General features: G+C 38.3%; 1 protein-coding gene across 2 annotated transcripts in view; it reads right to left on the bottom strand.

The window, feature by feature from the left end:
• Positions 1-24,265, bottom strand: part of Taf1 (TATA-box binding protein associated factor 1) — a 107,373-nt gene that overhangs the window by 38,548 nt on the left and 44,560 nt on the right. For both annotated transcript variants that reach the window (XM_083114837.1, XM_083114838.1), the window contains exons 12-17: positions 22,446-22,566; positions 17,154-17,295; positions 15,793-15,923; positions 10,284-10,505; positions 5,950-6,075; positions 416-549 (exon numbers count right to left, since the gene is read on the bottom strand). In XM_083114837.1, the coding sequence (XP_082970963.1) occupies positions 416-549; positions 5,950-6,075; positions 10,284-10,505; positions 15,793-15,923; positions 17,154-17,295; positions 22,446-22,566 (876 nt within the window). The remainder of the gene's footprint in view (positions 1-415; positions 550-5,949; positions 6,076-10,283; positions 10,506-15,792; positions 15,924-17,153; positions 17,296-22,445; positions 22,567-24,265) is intronic.

The raw sequence follows: 24,265 nt of genomic DNA, 5'->3' as shown, positions 1-24,265 counted from the left end.
CAATTTAATGGTTACATCCGATTAATTTCGAAGACTCTGTCTTACGGCATCTGGAGCAGAGATGGTACCACATCACTCAGAGTGACCATTAAATTGTGCACTGCGGAAATACAAAATTTCAAAATTTCATGTTCGTAACTCTGCAGTAAAGTTGCTATCGCAGTGTGCTAAAATTCCAGGGTTCTGGGTTCAAATCCCAGCCTGGACATGAGTGTTTGTGAGTGTCCCTTCATCAATTTCATCATATCATCACTCATTCTCATCTTTGCAAATAGCCACAAGTGTCAGAAAAGTGAAGTAAAATAAACCAAATCATCACATTATGATGCATTAATAAAACAACTAAGTTTATCATCACGTCCACAGAATGTAGTTTATATTTGGCAGACTTTAATTTGGAAATATGTTAAAATACCTTTCCTGGTGTTCTGCAATTGAGAACCTATTTCCACGTGAAAATTTTGTCATTCCTTCTTCTCCAGCTTTTGCTTTTTCTGTTGAAAGTGTTCGGACCACATCAATTACCTCCCATCTGGACAGCTTCTTGATCTAAAAAATAATATTAAGAAGATTAGAATCAGAAATCAAGGCAATGTTAGTGAAAAGATCAATTAGTCGAGAGAGTGGGAAAGAGTGAACGGATTGGAACAGTAAAAGAACCGGAAGAGCAGAAATGGAGAAGCTTCTATCCCTGGTGAAGGATGATGAACAGTGCTAGAAAAATCTTCTTCAGAGCTAGGCGCCAGCTCTGAATATCAGGCACCAGGAAACCACCTACTAGCAATTGTGCATACTACGGTGTTTCAAAAGTCGCGCAACCCAAACTTTGAAAATGTATATCTTGAAAAGTGTAAGAGATATTTACACCAGGTTTTCTGCATTATAAAGTCTCGTCCACTCAGTTTTCAATGCTAAAAAATTATCAGTTTACGCCACACAGAAAATTAGATAAATTAATAACTGGCGAAAGGCAGTGTTAAAATTTTTCCACAAATGCATTTTTGAGTGAGAAAAATATGTAAGAAATTATCAAAGGGTTATAATTAGATGTCGGATGCCATGTCAATCTGTCATTTGCGACCAATATTGATCATGTGCAGCATTTGATAGATTTTTTGACTGGTTGAGTGGTGAAAAAGTGCCAATTTTGGTACATATCCTCCGTAAATGGCAACACTAGCAGGTCAAAATTTTATCAACAGACGCACGCAACATGTGCTTAAATATTGGCCATACTCCATGACATGGGGTAGGTGGCAGAACAGGCTGAACCTCGGCCACGGAAATAAAGAATAAAGAATCTTCAAAATTTCGTACATAATACAGCAAAAGATCACAGTCACCAGGCTGAAAATTTTAGTTCCCATGGCGACCTGGCGACTGGGATTTTTCGAGCCCTGATGATGAAGATAAATTAATTTCTGTTGGGTGCAGTAAATGTGATTTTTTAAAATTGCACAAGTACAGTTTTGTGTTTCTGCATTGCAAATTGAACTGTTTGTTTCAATTAACCGTATAATGTGCACCCTGTTTTTTGATAGGGAAAAGCAATAAACAATTATAGATCGTACATAATGCGCAGTACAATTCAGGGTCAAAAAATGTCTTTCTTAGTTGTAGGTCGTAAAGCTGTTGCTATGCTGATCCAAATTGAATGACACCATACCTATTCAATGAGTCACCTGGACAATGACTCAATCACGCCATCTCCCCCTCTCCCTCCAATGTGTTGGGCATCCCAAAACTTTCACTTCTGTAGTGGAAGAAAGTGACATGAAAATTATGTTATGGAATTGCATCACTCTGGAAGTTATTTTCTATTATTTCTCGCCCATTAAATGCTACTGACACATCCCAGGATGTGACAGGAGGCGCATGCTCAAATTCTGCCAGAACTGTGCCGCTTTTCTTGGTGCAGCAAAACGTTCTGTTACAAAGTGAAAAATCATGGGAAATGGCCATTTCACTTATTTTTATTTTTTATTTTATTTATTTATTATATTATATTATTAAACAAATCCAACCTGATAGTTTGTATTTGCACCTGTTGATACATACATGTTATATGCAGTGAAAACAGACATGGATTCATGTTAGATGTCCGAATTATTCCATGCATAATATGCACTACGGTTTTTGCGGGCTACAATTTTGGATAAAAGTGTGCAACATGAGTAAATATGATAATTTCGAAGGAAATCCGCCATCAAAATACTGAAGTTACAGCATTCCATCCATCTCTAGTGATTACACTATCAAACACACTTTTGGTAGAAGTTTGGGGAATGGCTGATTCTTGTTGTGTTTCACCCCCTGATGTTAGAATCAGGGGCGCTGACTTGTGAAAATTATTGGGGGGGGTGCTCTGTTCACTGAAATAAATTAATGAATGACTCACTCTCTCCCTTTTTTAAGTTTGGACTCAGTGTTCGGAATCTTGTAAAAGCTCATGAATTCCTCAAAAATATCAAAATTTTTATTCACAGTTCGAATGCAGAATATTAATTGTCCACGGATGGATATGTCACAAGTTTTGTCAACCATAATAGCAAAATATTCCTGACTTTTAATATCTGCCACCACGGAGCGCAAAACAGATCTCCCTAATATATCAATGATCTCGTTCTGAATGTCATGTGAGAGCCATTTGTAGCCCAAACGTCCCATCCACTACCCTAGTTCATGCACATCGTCTTTTGAAACTCTTTTCAGTAAAAATTTTAACAATACTCATAATTACATACTTAGTATATAGTAATAAGTCATGTGTTTTGCTGTCTGAGGCCATAGCCCCCCTCCCCCCACTCCAAAGTTGATGGTTTAGCAGTCTCAGCTCCCCAAACTTGATGGTCTAGAACATTTCAAATGTGAATTTAAAGTTAAGTTCATGTGGCACAATTCAGAGTAAACTTTACAAGAGAAGCAAAATAATACATTACATCCTCTTAAGCAAAATTATTTGGGGGGCTCTGGCCCCACATCGTTAACATTGGGGGGGGGGGGGGCTCGAGCCCCCAAGCCCCATGGAGTCGGCACCTATGGTTAGAATACAGTATAAAATTCTTTTGACATGAACAGTTTTATTTCTATTACGGATGCTACTCCTTTTTATAGCATATGCAAGCACACAGCACATAAAAAGTATTCTGTATATGTTGTTTTTATTGTATTTTTTACAAGTATTAATCACCTTGAAAATTACAATGGAGTACTAGGTTCCTTTTCCGTTTCAAATCTTATTGTTATCGAGCCCTCACGTTGCGGAACAAAAGCATATACATTGCTTTCTGAAGCTGAAGGTAACTGTGCCAATAAGGTTTGTGCACATAACATAACATCTTGTGAGAGAATGCTGGTTATCTTCGTATGCTTGAGTTATTGTTTTCTTTGCGACATGCATGGCAAAGTCGAGGATTAGAAGTTGACAACATTCGTCTGACAGTTACAGTGAAACCTCGATTTAACGTTCCCGGATTTTACATTTCCCCGCAACATACAACGCGTGGCTAGAAAAAAAAACGGATTGATGTTGCTGTCCACAAACGGCAAGCGCATCAAGGATAAGCGGTGCTTGGGTGTATAACGTGATATCTTGCCGGCTGTGTGATTGCCCACAGTGTGTGGCACTCAGTTCTTCTGTAGTTTGTGGACAAAGTGAACCAAACATCTGTGCTCCGTCGGAAAAGAAATTAAGTGTGAAAATGGAACAGCATACCAATCTGAAGTTTCTTATCAAACTCAGAATCCCCGCCACAGAAACTTATGGTTTGTTGAAGGAAGTGTACGGAGATGTGTGTTTATCACACACTCAAGTATTTGAGTGGTTTCAAAGGTTTAGAGAGGTACGAGAAGTGATTGCGAACGACAAGCGTCCTGGACAGTCTTGCATGTCAAAAACGGAATCAAACATTGCAAATGTTGCTGAATTGATTCGAATTGTGTACCTGAAAGTCAAACTGTCAACCAACAATATTTCATTACGATGCTGATGATCCTTCATGGGCGAGTAAGAAGATGACGACCTGATTTGTGGAAAAGCAAGTCATGGATTCTTCATCAGGACAATGTTTCTGCCACTTGGCATTGTCAGTTAAGGCTTTATTGGCCAAGTATGGGGTCCCAGTGTTAGAGCATCCGCCCTATTCATCGGATCTCGCTCTGTGCAACTTTTCTTATTCTCAAAGTTCAAATCAGCACTGAAAGGAACCAGATTTCAGACCATAGAATGTGTGAAAACGAAAGCAAACGGAGGTCATGAACATGGTTTCGGAAAATGATTTCCAGCACTGTCTCCAGCAATGGAAGATTCATATGGAGAGGTGTATCGATAGTGCAGGGGAGTACTTTGAAGGGGATAATGTTCATATTGTACAAAATAACCAACAAAAGATTTTGTATCAACAGTCCGGTATTTTTCTAGCCACACCTCGTACATTCAATCTTGATGGTCCAAATGTAGGAATATGTAGCAAAATATTCCTTGATTTTACATTTTCCTGCATTTGAAGTTTTTTCACCACTGATGCACGCTACGGTGTTCCATAATTTCAACGGTGTCCACCACAGCTTTCACCAGGTACACCATAATGTCATCATTTTACACTGGCCTCCAGAGCTGGTGTGGATGGTGAATCAAAATCGCGTTGTGTACTTTGAAACTTGTTCTGATTCATGATATCAGTTCTATTGGCAACTGTATGGAACGCCATGCCGATTTTGTTGCACGGAGGGTGAATAAACTGGATGCAGGCATAAACTGTTGACATTTTAAATAGTACTGCTCCTTCACTTGCATGAGAAGTGAAATAAAGTATGCCGATCCATCAAAATGTGCATCCGGTTCTGTTGCAACATGCAGGAAAGCTTCCATTCACAATATTAGATATTTTTACAAACAATGAAACTTAATTATTGAAGATTAGGCACACATAGGAAATGTTCTATGAGGAAATTTTCAGCCAAAAATGCAGGTTCGACCAGGACTTGAACCCAGGTCTCTGGCACCTCCACACAGGTAAAACAGCGACAGCGAAAAATCAGGTGAGGCCAGACCGGCTCGGTAGCTCAGTGGTAGGGCAATGCCACGGTATGCCAGAGACCCGGGTTCGAGTCCTGGTCGAGCCTGCATTTTTTGCTGAAAAATTCTATGTAATGAGACTTAAGTTCATGAAATATCTTCTGTGATTTAGTCACTATCAATGAGATTATGCATGCACTAGACTTGGTTTGTCTCAGCATGAAGCTTTTTGGATTTCACCGAATTTGATTGTTCACCAGTCTGATGCATGCTGGTGTTTCTGGAAAGCACAGTTTGGTTGTGCGGTTGGTGATCAGGAGGAAGAATTGAGACCCCATGCATTCTATAAGACATGCGAGGTCAATTTATCAATGTGGTTGCATGGTAGAAAACGTGCTGTGCCTACAATTTGCTGAGAACAAACAAATATATATGTATATGTAATGTATATTGTATATATGGGTATTCTAGGATAAATAAACGTAAAATTGTGTACAGCCTGTGGCACATAATGACAGTATCGCTGTTTCAAATGCATCAACTGAATCTGTACTTGGTGGTTGCAATATGATAGCATCACCAGTCAACTGTGGTGCAGAGTCCTCTGATGAAGATTTTCTCAAATTTTGGAAAGGTTTGATATTTCATTGAGAAATACTGACATCTTTCTTCTAGGTTCATGTGATTTTTCATCGTTATGATGAATGTATGAAACTTCTGTTACTAAAATTGTTCTCTCCAAGAAAGTTTGAAACATGGGGTACTTGTTAACTCAGGTCAAAATTAAGCTAAATTATAAAACTTGAATATGACAAAAATAAATAACACCCAAAAATTTAGAAAACTAGAACAATTTCAAAATTATAACAAAAAAAAACTACCAACAATGCATGAAAATTAATTATTGTTAATGTGACTTAATAAATACTTACTTCCTCTTCAGGTACTCCAAACTTCCTTAATAAAGCTTTAGCATTGTTCAAGGACAGACGTCGCAGATCAGCATCTGTTCCCGTTACCGTTCTCTTTGGTTGGGCTTCCTGCTCTTCTTTACTTTGCTGCAATGAGGACAAGATTTAACAAAATCATTGGAAACTGAATTTTGCGTAACTTACAGGTTAATTACACTGTAAAAAGTCAGACAGCATTTTCGTGGACCCTGCAAATGATCAAAACGTCAGAAACAATTGGCGGGTATCGGTAAATAAAATACGAATGATATTTTCCAACACTACTAATATGGCCCGATATTGATACATCGGCATTAGTGTCAGCTCAACTCTAATTTTATGTGATGTGTTGCATTTTATTAATCAATTTGAAATATACAGGGTGAGATTAAAAGAAATAGACAGATTAAACACTTTATAAATTGAAAACTGTTTGTTTTATCAGGAAGCATTTAGTACTGTTTTACATACAAAGTCTTCATGTTTACGACCTTCTCCTTTCGTTTGTTTTTGTGACATCAGTCAAGCAATATGGCCACTAGCCAGGTATAGATCGACCACAAGGAAAAAAACCTTGGGACGAAAAGTCCCCGTGCAGCTTTCCCTTCTTCCCTCCACCTCGGGCTATAAGGAAGACTGGTCCACTCTCCCCTTCCCCTACTCGCAGGGGCAAGGTGCACAGGAGTCGCGGGTCTGCGCAGGTTGTTTTGCTCGTGGTTCCACTATAGGAAAGGCTTTCTGTGTGCTTGTGATTTAACACCGTGTGACTACTTCTTGTGGGGATACTCAAGGACCGAGGTTTCGTTCCTCCCCTTCCTAAAAGTTGTGGCTGTTTTTAAACAATGCATCTCAACAGCTGAATCAACTGTTGACATGTACATGCTGAGACCTGTTTGGGAAGGACTTATCACCACCCGATTTCATAGCTGTATGATTTGGCAACATAACATCACATGGTATGACATCATGCTACGCAATCACGAGGCCTCGTGTCAGAGCCAGGAGAATCGCTCGCTCACTTGGTCTCGGGTAGCGAAGCTACACACGTACACTGTGGAAAAGCTCCATTGCAGTTAAGTATTTCAAATAAACCATGAATTAATTAATAACATAAACTGTTATAGTAAGCTTATCGGCCATTAGGGCTACAATTAATATAATTAATTGGGGGGTTTATTATTTTATTTTTTTGGAAACTAAACTTTCATAGATTTGCATGGTCGATAACAATACGGGTATTAATGCAAAAATTAATATCGATTTACTTTAACATATACAGGGGGGGAACACTAAATCTAGGTGCTAATTGTTCAAGGTTATGTACATATACAAGAATGATGTTAGAATTATTGATATTAGTTATTTTATTTACTGTTAATACTTTAATTGTAATAAACCTACAGAATGAAAAGATAGCTTTGGTTATAATTTATGCTTTATTGATAAGGTCTGTTGCTCTCACTACGAAGTACGTAGTTATATGGCTCAAGGAAAATGGGGCCCAGTATAACTTTCCATTGCGTGGTAAGACGTTCGCTCGTAAGTTGCTTCATCTGTAGAGGTAATTTACAAGGGAAGGTTATAGACTGGAGTATTGCATTGATATCTGTTGTGTTACAAAAGGGTCACACATAGAACACTTACAACCTACCAATGTAAACTGCAAGACATACTCTTCCAACCATGTTATTAAAACTCTTGTTTCTCTAAAACTTTCAAGCTGTCTATTTTAAGGCTCACCCTGTATGTTTACGATAATAGAATGCAAAATGCTACTCTATGTGATCAAAAATATCCGGACACCAGTCAAAATGTGTGTTGCACATAGTAGGCCACTCTGTGGTGCCATCTACAGCGAGGTGAGGCAAGCAAGGGACCACTACAGGCAGCATAATGCACGAGACAGCAGAATGGGTCGGTCGAAGGAACTTACAGACTTCGAACGTGGTGAAGTGATTGGGTGCCACAGGAGTAACAAGTCAGTGAACGAGATATCCATCCTCCTAAACATCCCTAAGTCCACTGTCGCCGATATGATAGTAAAGTGGAATCGTATGGGATGTGTACAACCGCAAAACATTCTGGCCGAGCGCCCATGTCTGCGAGAGTGGAGGCTGTCATCAAGGCCAGGGGTGGCCCTACACGGTATTGATTACCAGTGCATCCGATGTAGGATGATTCGAACTTCACGCCCTAATTCCAGTGAGTGTCCGGATATTTTTGGTCACATAGAGTATCTTTAATTTTCAGTAATATAATGTGGTTTCCTTTTTAGCCCTTGAACATCAAGTTGCGATCCGCGCAAGAGACAAAAGAAGTGGGAAGACCGACGATAGATTTGGGAGTCGGATGGCTTTGTCTACGCGGCTGGTCCAGGGATACGTGCCTCCAGGTTACGTTGCCGAGTGGTAGGAAGGATGAACCTAACCTACTCACCCACCTTGGGCTTCATTGAACCCACAAAACTACCTGGCTATGCAACCTGGACGCACCTATCCCCGTGCTGCTCTACGCTGTCCTCCAGTGACCATTAACATGGAGGATGTCCCCAATAGACCAGCATCCATTCCGAGGAGTGATTGCTGGTTTATCATAGGGACTTTCAGCCTATTTATTCCGGAGCGAGAGGTACGCTTCCCGGACTTACCCGCCCAAATATGAATTGATAAATCAAGATGTTGGAAAGACACATTTAATATTCTGATGTTAACATATTTAACTATACACAAGCACTGCACAAACTTATAGGTTCGCTTTTACACTTAGAACCAACAAATAGGTAACAAAAAGCATGGTACTTACATATCCTGCATTCACCTCATCACACATGGGCCTTGAAACAAACACTTTTCACTCCAACTATAAATGGGGAGATTTTCTGTGACTTTACACTAAAAATATAGCGGTATCTTAAGGCATATGGGTATTGGCTTGCACATGAACTGTTTCAGGGAGCTAAATCACAAAGGATGGACCGAATAATCGTGGATGTCTTTGGATACAAAGCATCATGGTTTCCTGACGGCTCATTGCCCTCACCATGTGGTATTGAAAATTTCCGAATTTTCATAGATATTGGTTTCATGCACTTTAAGGTACTTCAAGTGCTGTAATTCGTCCATATTATACACTACAGGGCTGTTTCCCAGCACTTAGTGGATATTCCACATGTTAGAACACAAGGGCTTCTCCTTTGTCCTCTCTCCACTGGCCTACACTGGCCCAAAACTTGGAGCGATGTTAACTATCCTAACTATCAACACAGAGTGAAATCAAGATGGCTTCCTCACATGTTAGAAGCTATCACAGTCTCATTGTCTGGTAGCCACGCCCATGAAGCCATCTGATTGGTTCACAGCATCTTGGGTTACTTGCCTTTATCAAGTACCTTGAGAAGCCCAATAGATGGCAGTCTAGTCAGGGCTAGTTCCACTGACTCTCACCAGATGGCTCTGGTGCTGTGAGACCGATTGTCTTTTGTCCAAAAACATCGATTTTTTGATGTTTTTGTGGTTTGTTTGCACATATAATTGTGGTTTGGAGTTATTTTCAGGGAAAGCAAGTTAATTTGTGCTTGCACAAGTGTTATCCTGAAAATATCTGTTTTAATAAAAAATTTGCATGAAAAACAACATATGCTCTCTGAATTCTGTTTCTCCACAAAAGGAAGTATTTTTGATAACCAATGAATTTTGGTCTGGGGCTTATTATTTACTTAATATTTTGATGTTTTATCATACTTTTACTAATTAGGCCTAATTTCTGTTAATCTTAACATATCTGGGAATGTCTATTCCTATTAATTTTACCTGAATTGAATTGGCCTTGTACTTTGGTTGGAGTGGAGTGCTGCCTGTATGTATTGGGGATGTATACCCAACCTTTGGTTGGTTATAAAGTTATACACCACAAGCAACTTCCTAGACAAGATGGTAACAACATGTATGATATTACGTTGCAATCAAAAATTGTAAAGTAACAACACACTTGACAGGTAAAAAATGCATAGCCAATAATTTACAGAAAATTATGACTCAATCTGGGGACCACTAAGTGGTAACTTTATTGAACAAGTCACTGATCGGAGGGTTTCATAAGAGAATAGGTTAATGTACATAAAGATTACACTTGAAAGCAAACATTGTTTTATGATTTCAGAGACAAATTATGATTTCTTCAAGTCATAAACAAGGTGGAGGTAGGTAATTATTTTGCAATGTAAATGGTTGTTCTTTCTGTTAATCCCACCTTCTCCAAAAACACAATTACACATTTGCATGTGAATATTCGACAATGCCTACATGCTGACAACTCACCTGAGGTTTGTTCGGCACTCGAACGTATGAGAATCCCTCACCACATCCTGTCGGATCAGCAGGTCCTGTCAGCTGAAGCAGGCACTTCCCTTTCATGGCCTGGATGTATGCACGTGTTGTGTTCCAAGGTGCCACTTTCACTTCATCATCCATTTTCAGCTGAATTTCCTCATCATCATCTTCTTGTGGTGCAAACAGAAATTTCTCACCATATCCTGCATCCTGAAATGTAAAACATGTATCAAGGTGTAATTTGGATACAAGAATGGTGGTCAAGATGAACGTTTCAACGTGTTCAGGCTCGGAAGTTGATGACCTAAAAAATCTAGAAATTGACCTACAGAATGACCTTAAAATTATTAACACATTGGGGTCTCACGACGGGCATAGCCCGCAGTGCACTTAAAGTCAATGTGGACGAACGACGGGCATAGCCCATCCTGAGGTATGCAATCGCTTTGCCTATTGAACGACGGGCTATGCTCGTACTTCGTCTCATGTGCTTGTTCATTCAAGCCCCTCTGTTGAAATTCCGACCGCTAGGTGACTCATGTGCTATTTTTATCTCGCACCTGCGACTGTTCGGGTTGATGTACGTTGCATTGTTTAGAATGGCGTCGTTAGATCCAGACTGCATAGCAGAAATTCTGCATGAGGATTCCGCCTCAGAGTTTGAAGTTAGCGACGATTTTGATGATGCAGATGAATCTGAAGATTTCGAAGGTAGGTTATATTCGTAATAATTATTTGTTGACAATATAAACAGTGTTGCAAACTCTAGTATTTTATGAATGAAGTGAGAAGAGGTAATTTTTTGGGGTTTATTCATCTTGCCTCTTGCTTGAGTCTCCTACATTTATTATTTTGTATAGTGTATGTCAAATGAAAATTTATTTTATTTATTTATTTGTTTAATTTTTACAGATGACGCAGAACCAACTGATACATCGTCTGGTCCTGTCCTGCAGCCACTTTTTCATATAAAAAATAATTACTTGTAATTTGTAATTATTTTTTGTTATGTGCACATAAGAAGTATTCTTATGCAAGACTCAAAAGATGTATTGATAGTTTATGTAGTTAATTATTGAAATTTCCAGATTACCAACTTAAAATATATCTATATTCACATTTGTTACAATGTTGTACTTTTTATTTTTTCACAAAACATTGCTGAAAAAAATATTCAAAAATGTCTAAAAATGAAAAGAAAATTTAACAAATTTTTGTTCATTGAAAAGAGGAAGTTTTGTAGATTTAAGAAATGTGTGGTAAATAAAAACAAACTAAAAATATTTTATCTACGATTTTTTTAAAAACAACCAAAAACCGCAGACCAGAGGTACAAATGCTGTATTATGAGGCCAGACCCGAATGTGTTAAACAATGAACTAAAAATGGAAGAAAATGACTATGCTCTTCAAATGAAAGCTTGATTTTTTCATGAATTACAACAGAGTAGTTGAATAATTAGACAAAGCCAGTTGTTTGATTATTATATTTTCCAGTAGTTTACGGTTATTACAAGCATAAGAAAACAGTTTTTCGTTGTGACGTTTCAGGAGAACACACGCTCCTTTCATCAGACATTTATTTTCATTTTGACTAAAGATACAGTTATAACTACAGTTATAACAATATTTAGTAATTTTTTAAACAAAAAGAATCCTTTATATAATGGATGTTGTCAATGTTACATTGTTGTAATATAGCAACTTAACTGTGAAAAGAAGCAGTCTGTTTTATTTTTATTTCAGATTAAAAAAAATTTGATCACATTATTTTTTTATTTAAAATTATGAATCCCAAATATCATCAGGTAATTCAAATTCATCATTGTTTTCACAAAGTCTCTTGATGTTTTCTGTTTCATTAAATTTTAAAGATGGTGGCTTACTCCATTGTTTAAACTACTGAAGCAAAGGGGGGAAAAGAAATTAAGTGCTTCTTCAAGGTCTCGCTGAGTTAGTCATTTACAGTCAACTCTTGATTCAACGACCTTTCACAGTTCCCGGGAAAAGGGTCGTTATTTCGAAGGGGTCTTTATTGGAATTTTCCCCAATTTTCAGCTTAAACGGAGCTGAAACGGACACAAAGATGCCTAGGAGATGGTAACACCATTTATCCTGGTAGTTATACAACCTGTTATGCACAGGATGTGTGTTGTGAGAAGGAAAATAGAACATGAAAACGTTTTCACAAAAAAATTAAAATAATGTTACTTTCTTTCAGTTGTGCACAGTCGTTGCTTTTCCAGGAAATTCTTGCAATTCTAGTTCATGAGAAACCCGTTTGCACCGAGACCTATGGAAAGGAAAACAATCTCCCGCTTATTGCAAGCGAAACTCGAAGAATCTTGACACCAGTCACACTGGCGCCAGCAAAAGTCGGGAGATAATCGGACTGAATGAACGTTGGATTTTATACAGGTCTACTGGAGCATTATCTGTTACAAGATTAACTGGTAAGATTAGATCTCTCGGGAGAAACAACACAACCTTTCTAGGCACCAGACAAAAAAAAATGCAAGGCTGTAATTTTCGTTCTGGATCGGCCGTGTAAAATACATCGTAAAAAAAGGTCATGTTTCCTTTGCTTCAACCAACTTCATTCACCCTCCTCCCCCATTCAAGGGAGCAGTCGAAACTCCTTCCTTGACTTGCGTTGTAATCCAGCGTGAAAAAGGAAACGCGCAACTTGCGATCTGTTTTCACCCAATGCGTATTCTAGGACACATCATTAAACAGCCTTGCAGTCGGAATTGGATTTCACTATAAACTGTATATTGAGTCCCGATTAGCCCATCAGCATAAAATGAACTGAAAACAAGCTTTATGAAACTTTGCATTTTCACATATCAAAATGGTAGATCGTTATTTACTCTCACATTAATCGATGATTTAATGTTGGATTTTGGAGTATTCTCGATGTCAAACACCCACTCCTCCAAAAGTTTTCCCCTTGAATAATGTCTCTTTAATCGAGCGACCATTCCTACATTGAACATTTTTTTCCCCCACATGAATGGTTCTGAAGAAAAGCGGATGCCAATTAAATTTAGAGATTTGCTTATCAGAAGGCACAGAACATGAAGTTATTTTAACTCTTGTTTTCCTTTCTGGAGATCGAATTTCGTTATCGAGCTTTGCAGACGCTAGACAAAACACTGGCGCCAGCTGCATCGTAAACAAGGAGACCGGCTGGAAGTTCGAGCAACAGGTGGCGGAAGAGAAAAATCCCAGCATTTTAAAGATAACGCAACTGTTAAGACTGAACTTTTAACAGCAGTGTAAAGAAGAAACAAACGACCCTTGCTTTACATTTTACCATGCAACAGACGAAAATACGGGCAATATTTCCTATATAAAAAAAAACACCTGAATTCTGCAATTATCAACATTGCCGTGCACACCAGTGGTGGAGAATGAGCTGGGGAAAGGAAGGGGGGGGGGGTAGGGTCACTTTTTTTTTACTTGTTCGTTTTCAAGAATATATCCAGAACTGGTTGTCCCATTTTAGACGTCAAAGGAAAGGAAGAGGTGTGGGTCCACTTCCACCCTTGCCTGTAATCAGCCCGAGTGCACACAGGAGCAAGAAAATTGTGACTGAAACAATTGGCATCGCCCCCCCCCCCCCCCCCCCCACGTTTGCTAACAGGAAAAGAGGGAGAAGTCAGTCAGCCAACGGAACACTTTTTTGGCAGATATTACGACATCGACACAATCGTATGAAGTGGGAAATGGGAGTTATGATGCAAGTAAGATCGAAGTAAACTTTTGTGGAAACCTGGATGACAATGCATTAAGCGGGTTGACTTTGATTTTGATTTGATTTGATTTAGTTTATTTTACTTCGCGTTTTGTGCCTCTTGGCTAATTTGCGAAGATGGGGATGAGTGATGAAATGATGAAATTGATGAATGGACATTAACAAACAACCAAGCCCGACCGGGATTCGAACCCGGGACCCTTGGCGTCGCAGCACGATGTGCTAACCACTCGGCCACAGGGTCGGGCATTAAGCGGGTTGACGATCTTTAGTTCGCCTATGTGGCTTTGATTATCTCTTTAACAGTTTCGCTTTTTTATGAAGTGTTGCAGGGATCAAAGAACACGTTTTCAATGAAAGCGGTTACCGTAAGTTGTCGGCAACAAGGCAAGAACGAAAGAAAAGAAAGAAACAAGTGTGCCTTCATGGCATGGTGCTACATGCACCGGGAACTTTACTTTTACTTTCTCATACACAATTAGCTGACATGAATGGAGACACATGATCATTTTTTCATTTAGTGACGATCATATACATGGATAAAGTCCCATGACCACTATTTTCTGGCTTTCCAGACTGTTCCTATCTCATGTAGCTCTCCAATGCTGGGTCAACAATGAAAGTTTGAAGTTTCCTGAAGGAATCGAGCCTGGGAACTACTAGGGATGTTCAATATATAAGTTTCCCTGTGCTATAAAATATTGTATAAAGCAATGCCATTAAAAAGAAGCACATGGTTGACAAGCGCCATCCTTCGTCTACAAGGAACAACAATCGATTCGTTATCAGACGTGATGGCGCATGCGCTCAAGAGAGAAAAGTAAATGCTTGTTCGGAAAACGCGGGCTCGCGTCATAAGGAGTTAAGAAGCATGGATGCTAAGGGCGTTCTGCTTATGGCCTTTTTGGAACGAGGAAGAAGAATTGATGTTGACCGTTATTGTCAAACATTGGATAAACTGAAAAACACAATTCAACATAAGCGACCAGGTCTCCTGTCAGCTGGTGCCATTCTTCTTGACAATAACGCTCGCCCCCACTCAGCAGTGCAAACACAACACAAAATTGAAGAATTGGGGTGGGAACGGCTGCCCCACCCTCAATACAGCCCCGATTTAGTGCCGAGTAATTTCCATCTTTTTCAGGTGTTAAAGTCTGAATTGCAAGGTTACCGTTTCGAAACAGATGAAGAAGTGAAGCGGAATGTGAGAATAGTGCTCAATAGCCAGAGCCCTGATTTTCTTGCAAAGGGTATGGACAAATTGGTGCAACGGTAGGACAAATGCCTGAATTTCTATGGGGATTACGTGGAGAAGTGAGGAAGGATCCTCCCACACATGTATGTATAGTTTTCTAATGTATCTTAAAAATAAAATGTTTTACAGCATACGGAAACTTATATATTGAACAACCCACGTATTGCACGAATAAACCTTTCGTCAATGCAGGAGCACACCCTAAGGGAGCTTTCCAACCAGAGAGACAAGCTACACATGAAAAGTGGCATAGACACCTTCGGTCTGTGAAAAATTATTCACTGTGCACACAACCACTAGACCGAAGTGAAAAAATACACAATATCGAGTAAATGACCCAGTTCGGGTGACGTGTGCAGCTTGCTGTGTTGCTTCAGTCTGAAAGCTCCCTGAAATTAAAGAAAAAACATAAACTTCTTATAGCCATGCTTTTGTTGTCAAGAATGATGTAATATGTATGAGTGTTAAGGAAAAAAGTGAATGTACCTTCAGTCTTTGTTCTGCAGCAATCATGCTAAAATATGCACAACACTGTTCCGGAGAAATGATGGCTCGGATTTCTTCCTCGGTCGGTAAGCGGAATTCAGGCTTTATCACCCACCAGTTGGAATCCATACCTTTAAAACAAAAAAGGAAAGTAATTCCATAAGAACAGACAGAACACATCAAAAATGTTATTATTAGTACTTCAGTACTGACCATGTGCTACTTAAAAAAACATATGATTAAATAGTGTGTCAATGCTTGAATGTGTATGAAGTAGGGATGAGACAGATTTATCGGTATCAGCTGATATAGGCATTTTGGTGTATCAGTTTATTGGTCAAATTACCGATAATTTAGCACTGATATATCTATAAATATCTTGGTTTAGTGTAAAATTCTACCATTTTCTTATAATTTTTATAGCTAAAATAAGTAAATGTCTAGATATGGAACTTCTTTTTCACTGCAGTCACCTCAAAACGTGCATTTATTACGGAGGCCAATGAACCACTCAGATCTTCAAGACCATTCAGAATTTTACATCGCATTGGTAGAATATTGGTTATCAGTAGAGGCATGGATATTTCGTTTTTGACGTAAACACGAAATGTGAAATAACACATTTTAATGTTAATTTTTCATGTTTCTGGAAGGTGTAACGTGCATTTTCCTACCCTGTCTTGTCATGAAATGATTGCGAAATGAACTGCAAAATGTGAAATAGATTCTTAAACACGAAATTTACCGTTTATATACCGACGCGACACTTTCTGAAGGCTGAAGTATCCTGCGAGTTATACAATTCACGGAAAATTGATTAATTCTGCTGTAAATATTTAAGAAGCAAAAATTGACCCCTTTATACAGGAATAAATTTAATATTCTGGTAACGGCATAAATGTGCTATTAGAAGGGATATGTTTATATTGTGTAATAGTGCAGTTTTTAAATCAAATTTGGGATCATATTCACATTTTTAAAACCAAAATGTCATTTTATATACCGCTTTTCCACCGCTATAACAGCGAAATTTCATTTTATTTACCGCTTTTGAACCTGAAATTGACTGTTTTTGTACCGAAATTTTGCTTTTTTATTTACCGAACATGTGTGCCTCTAGTAATTAGTATTGATAAATTTTATATGAGTACTTTATCAGTATCAGCCCATCCCTAGTATGAAGGAAAAATGTACTGCCATTATAGTGATTGTTGGCATGAGAGAATATTTAAAACATGAAAGAATACATGCTCATAATTATGTGTGTGTATACTTGTGTCTTAAATTAGCAACCCATGATTAAGTGTGTCCTAAAGAAGCTTTAATACAGCTAGATCATTTTGTAAGAATGATGTACCTACCTGTTCTCTTGAAATCAGCACAAAGTTTCAATCTCTTTCTTATACTGCTCTCTGAATGAGATGGAAATGCTTTCTTAATATCATCCATCTTGATTCTTCTTGGAGTGTCTTTACTCTTCCAAAAAAGTCGGTAGATGAAAACCTGATGAAATATTGGACACAAGTCAGTTTATAATAACCTCAGTATTTTGAAATACAATAGACATACAGAGGATGCGGAGGAGAAAGAAAGAGAATACATATATTGGGTGAGTGCACTGTTAACCAATTAAATTGCCACTATCTAGGGTTGCAACGATATTTTGATTATGAAATTCCCTGACATTTGCTGGTTTTCCAGTCCAAAAATGTTTTTTTTCCAGACATGTTTATCATTATGGTTTTTGCTTTTCATCCTTGTGTTTTTCAATTAAATATATAATCCGTTAATTATTATGAATATTCACTTTCACACCTTTTTTTAGCAAACTTCATTCTACATGCACAAGAACACATGGAAATTCAAAGAGTAAAATTACAATCGGCATCAAATGTATTGGGTGCTACAATCATGTGCATCTAGCCTTCAGGGTAAAATAACAGAAGTACATTATTTCACCATAACGGATCTCCACAATATAAAAACAACAGAAAAAGTTCATAAATCATACACAGCATCTGAAGACATTTTTGTTGCATATAGGAATTCTATAGGAAATGCCAACAAGACAAAGATCTATAAAATAATAGACGATGGCCTCATCTTCACCAACCTTTCCGATAATTATGATCATATTGTCAATGTACTTTAGTTATCAATCAGTAGGGGCATGCATATTTCGTTTTTGACGAAAAAATGAAATGTGAAAAAACACATTGTAGTGTTAATTTTTCATGTTTTTGAAAGGTGTGAGCTGCATTTTGTGACCATGTTTTGTCACGAAATAATGCGAAATGAACTGCAAAAAGCGAAATTAACTCTTAAACACGAAATTTAGGGTTTATTCACAGACGCGACACCTTCTGACGTATGAATTATCCTGAGAGTTATGCAATTCCCGGAAAATTGATTAATTCTGCTGTTAATATTGGAGAAGCAAAAATGGACTCCTTTACACAGAAATAAACTGAATACTTTGATAACTACATAAATGTGCTATTAGAAGTGAAATGTTAATTTTGTGTAATAAGTGTAGTTTTTAAATCAAATTTAGGATTATTTTCACAATTTTAAAACCAAAATGTCTTTTTATATACCACTTTTCATCCAATTTTTCACCACTATAACACCGATATTGTATTTTATTTACCGCTTTTGAACCTGAAATTGACTCCATTTTTGTACCGAAATTTTGCTTTTTTATTTACCAAAAATATGTGCCTCTATCAATCAGATATCTGGACTGTAAGTATTACTTTGATATTCTTTCTAATATCTAGTATTATAAAAAGTGAAATTTTATTACAGAAATTCGAAGGAACCATGATTTTGCACAAGACTGAGAATCATAAGAACTAAAGCGACAAGTTTCTAAACTGAATGTTTTTTGGGAGTGGAATCACAAGAACCAAATCCAGAAGTGGAAGTGAACTGCTTGTTCATTTCGCAACTTTTTCTCTTGCAGACTCCAAAATGCACGTAAATTCTAGATGATTGCAAAATTCCCTGGCATTTCCCTGACAAGCCAAATTCCCTGACATTTCCCGGTTTTCCAGACACGTCGCAAACCCGTACATGGTTATATTTTCGTTACATGCGTCTGTCCCATACCGACTTCAGTTAACTTTACATAAACAAATACATTTTATATAAGTATTCATTCTTTTTTCTCTCAAAGTAATCAATTTCATGATTGGGAAAAGAGAGACGCGGTAGTATATAAATACGGAGAAACTAGTACTCACTTTTATCCGCGAATCGAAAAAGAAGAAAAAACAGCTTCGCGGATAAAAGTGAGTACTAGTTTCTCCGTATTTAAAGTAATCAAATTAAAGAACTTCTACAAAATGAAAATAGCACACTGAAATTGCTGAATTAGAAATTTAAGATCTGTTATTCAATGACACTATTCTAAGGTATTGCATCTAATGAAAGGTATAAATGTGATAAAATCATCTCTGCGTACAAATTTCAGGCTTGGAAATGGGTCTTTGGCATATTGCGCCAGTGTTCTATCAACTAAACCACTGAACCAGGCCTGGTTTCACCTCTTTTTTCCACTGTTGCTGTTTCACCTGTGTGAAGTTCTCTGTCAGTGCTGCTGAAATTGATATTTTTTTTTGTCTTTGAAACAATAATGATGTCAACAGTGCCTAGTCATTGTCAGCATAGCGTTGTATATTACTTATGATTTGACACACACGTTCAAGTCCTAGTCAAGGCTGCATTTTTTGCTGAAATTTTGCTACATTTCCTATGTGCACCAAATCAAACGAAATATGTATGAAATAAATGAGTTATATCCACAAAATCATGAAATGCTATTTTTTTAAAAATATAACGGTTGATCAGATTTTTTTTGTGTATCTACATTCAATTCTAATCATCTGTGCAAGTTACCTTTTAATTTTTTTGTTCACTTTATGCACAGATAGGCTAATCGGGACTGGACCTACAGTTTAAAGTGGAATCTGAACCACTGTGCAATGTGCCTCCACTGGCTATCGAACCCCGGACACAAGGCAATGACATTACAATGCCATCAGGGAGGCCATATGCAAGTTACTGTACAGAGGAAGACAATAGCTACATGTTCAATACAAGGGTCGTTCAAGATTGACCAAGACTGTCGTGCGTAAAATATTAACGAATCAAGTAGCGCTGCATTACTTCGGCAGGATAGACCATGATTCCTTGCGAGTAACCATGATCCTTTGCAATGTATTTGGCGCATGCGCAGTAGTGTAAACAAAGATGGCGGCAAGTAGTGTATCTGATGCTGTGGAACTGCAGTGTATAATGAAATTTCTCGTGAAGGAGAAGGTGAAACCTGCTGAAATTTGGCGTAGACTGCAAGCACAGTATGGTGAACAAACACTGTCAGGGGCAAGAGTGTACAAATGGTGTCATAAGGGTTCCCCTCCACCCAAAAAAACCAAAGCTCTGCCGTCTGCCGACATGAAAGGTGTTATCCATGTGGATTTTTTGGAGAAGCGTGCCACAATTAATGCCCAGTATTACTCAACAATGCTTCACGGTGCTGTACATGGGGCTGTTTGGAAGAAAAGACCTGGAATGTTGTTGAAACATGTCATTCTTCTCCATGACAATTCAGGGTCCCTACACAAAATCATGCAATTTTTTCCAGGACATTTCCAGGACTTTTCAAGGATTTTCTACAATTGCTCCAGGACAAGTGTAGAAAGTAAGCATGGCAAAATACACACCATTACATATTTTCTTTTAATAAAAAAAAAAAAATCTAATTTTTTTTAATGCAGTTCCCAACTCCCCTACACCTGTTCCTTTCCACACCTTTCATTTCTTAGTATAATGAAGGTTATTTAATTTTTACAATACAGAAAAATGCAAAGGTAGAAAAATGAACACAAGTATATATAAGTTTATAAAAAATTACCATCTTGTATTACAAATAAACAAGAATAATATCCTTAGAAAACTTGGAATATTTAGGATAGCAAACCCTATTTCTTAACCATTATTATTATCATCATATTTTCTACCTCTGAGCGATACAAAATAATACAAAAACGTGGGGCATTATACTTCAATCAGAAAAATAAAACTTATCACAAAACTATGACTACAGTATACAGCAAGGTGACATAAGTAAATAAACCACTGTCATGACACTGGCCTGTTTTAAATGAAAACTTATTGTAATTCATACAAATAAAACGGGGCAAAGGAATTTCCAGGAAAATTTCCGAAATTTCAGGTACAGTTTGGAGGTATGGTGTGAAATGCGGGACGAAAGCACCTAGAAATATTGAAAAGCATTTCATAGATTATAAGAGGGGGTAAAAATTCGAAGTAACCCCGGTGAACAAAAAAGGGGTTTATAGGATCGAATGCAATTGCGGGATGGAATATATTGGACAAACCGGCCGGAACATGCGTATTAGATGGGGGGAACACGATAAGAACATCAAAGAAAGGGATCCGAAAACGGGGCTTGCAGAACATATAATAAACAGTGGGCATAGAATAATAAAAAGAGATGTTGTCAAAAGAAGTAACAGTAAATTGGATAGGAACGTATACGAAACGGCATTTATTTGCACGGGTTACAGAAATAAACTGAACCGGGACGACAGCAATTTAGATGATGTATGGATTAGCTTTTTTAAAAAGTGGGACAATATGAATAATAAAAGTGCCCCGATAGGCTTCCATGTCACATCGGAGGTAAAGAAAGCAGCCGAAGTGGAACGCAAATTCTCCTTGGATTGGTGACGAGAGAAAAGAAAAAGGGAGGGCAGGGATCTCTCGTGAGAAGGGAAGTACCCCACCACTCCGCAGCGTGGCGCCATCTGCTCGCACGCTTCACCTTGACAGGGAACTAGGGCTCTCAACGGCCACTCCAGTTCACCGTAGTGGTGGTTTTAACATGTTTTATCGTGAGTTTTAAGGGATTTTAACAAAGGTAGTTTTAATTCTGTATATGTCAAGGACTATGAATGTTTTTAACCCAAACCTTTCACCCAGTATCCTTACATGACACTTCTCTGACGTGGCTTGATATTCCGAGCCAAAAACGACAACCTGAAGAAGGAAGCAGTAAAGCTTCCGAAACGTCGTTCACATAAGAATACATACTCACTTACGTAAGTAGACCAATTTGAATACTCTAACATATTTTTGTTTATAGTTTGGAAAAATGTGAAATTTCATAACATTTCCATGCCTGGAAGGAATATTTTAGAATTCAAGGTTTTCCAGGATGCGTAGGAACCCTGCAATTCCAGGCCACACACAGCCCATTTGACTCAAACAACACTGGCCAACTTGCACTGGGAGGTTTTACCACACAGTCCAGATTTAGCCCCCAGTGATTTCCACTTGTTTGGGGCTCTTAAAGAGCATTTGGGCAGGACGCACTTCCAGACAGATGAGGAACTCAAGAACGCTGTCCTGCAGTGGTTACGACACCAACCTACTTCTTTCTACACCAAAGGCATCAAGGAACTTCCACAACGATGGCAACGGTGTCTGCATGTTCAGGGGTATACTTTGAAAAACTGACATAGTTTGGTGCTTCTATGTATGTATATTTCCTGTCTAGAAATAAAAGTCTTGGTCAACCATGAACAACCCTTGTACATAATTTCAATGCCAAATTGGATATTCACCTGGAGGAAATCCCGAACGAAATTATTTGCACGTTTAGAATTTGGTCCTGGAACCTCGGTCAGGGGGCATAACTGGCCTGCTACGAAAAGGGCATCAAGTTCACGAATATGATACTGGTTTCTGCAAATATAAAAAAAGTATACATTTCATTCTAAATCCTACAAATACACATCTCAAATGTAAAGGTGCAGATTCAAATAATTAACCTAAGGAAATTTTAATTGCATATAATCAAATTTTGATATATTTAATCAAAGGATGAGGCAATATTACTTCAAACCCGCAACAGCTCTAATGCAGGTAATGTTACTGATTTCTGCCAATACCAATATTGATTCTTGAACATTGCAGTAGTTAAAATCAGACATGACAGACGTGTTAGATGACCTGACAACTATGTCATACCAAAATACTGAAAAGTTTTTTCTAGCATTTTCTTTATCACTTTTGTCAATTCTTAGCATAAATACGTGGGTTGGAGATTTAATAGTGGCAACACTGCTGTATTTCTGCCATGAAATGTAACTGGTGCTTCTCATTTATATCACACATTACTTTCATACCTAACCTATTTCCAAGTAAAAAAAGACTCTTCCTTCCAGCATGTGCTGTGAATAGGAATAGAGTATCATTGGACCTTGGTAGTCTAAGTTGTGTAGTCGTGTAGTCAGAACATCACTAAAAAAAATGTAAAGGTAAAGTGCTCCCCTGTGCTTAGCACCACGCCATGAAGGCGTATAGGGGGTGTGGGCGTAATGCCCCACACTTTCTTGATCCGATCATGAGTGGGGGTGATGTGATCAGCATCATGCCCCTGACCACCTTTACCCCCCAGGGTTCCCCCCAGGTACCCATTTCATTCGACGCTGTGGGCGCCGGGGCCGCTTCCAACGTTAGAAAAGTTCCCGAATTCGAACCGGCCGGGGATCGTACCCGGGACCTTGAGCATGGTAGTCAGACGCGTTACCGACTGAGCAACCGCGGCCACATTAGAACATCACTAATGTGACAGTAATGGTGATTCCCATGTACAACTGTTATGGTGTTACAATAATGCATGGCAGGAGTATGGGGGTCAGATGGAAAGAGCACGATAAAGATATTAGAGATGGAAACCCCCGCACGGGATTATCGGAGCATGTATTAGAAGAGGAACATGAGATAATAACTCGGGAAGTTATATGCGAGGAAGACAAATTATTAAGCATGTTAATGTGGTCTCATTTATATGTAAAGATAGAGAAAATAAGCTGAATAGGGAATATTCACGAAATTTGGTTAGGAATGTTGATGAAATGGAATAATCAAGAATATAAAGAAATCGGTTTCAAGGTGAACCCAGACGTTGAGCGGGAGGCAAGTATCATACGCGACTTCTCGTTTGAAATGATGTAACAGCAGGAGAGGGGGAGTTAGGGGAAGGAGGAAAAGTGACTCGCTCGCAACCTCGAGCATTTGAAAGCATACCAGTTCCTGTCTACGTGTATCAGTGTTAGGGTAGCCTCACTGGTTTTAACAATTTTTAATAGTAATTGAACATACATGTTCCTGTCAACATGGGGCTGTGATAGAGTAACATTACGTGTTTTAACAGTTTTTATAGCAGTTTTATCATGTATTAGTCATTAGTCATCCTAACATTCAACCTGTTCATACATATACCTTGATCCTTTCTAAATGACGAAGCTTTACGTATGCACGTAATAGCCGACATCATGACCTGAAGAAGGGGGCAGTTGCCACCGAAACGTCGTCTATGACAACTTTATACTCACTTTACATAAGTAAATCAACTAATTTCGATTTTATGCTTATATAT

Source organism: Lepisma saccharinum, chromosome 29, assembly GCF_977018435.1.
Source record: "Lepisma saccharinum chromosome 29, izLepSacc3.1, whole genome shotgun sequence".
In the NCBI taxonomy this organism is placed as follows: Eukaryota; Metazoa; Arthropoda; class Insecta; order Zygentoma; family Lepismatidae; genus Lepisma; species Lepisma saccharinum.
Note: the sequence above shows the minus strand (reverse complement) of the source record. Positions and strands in the feature narration are given on the sequence as shown.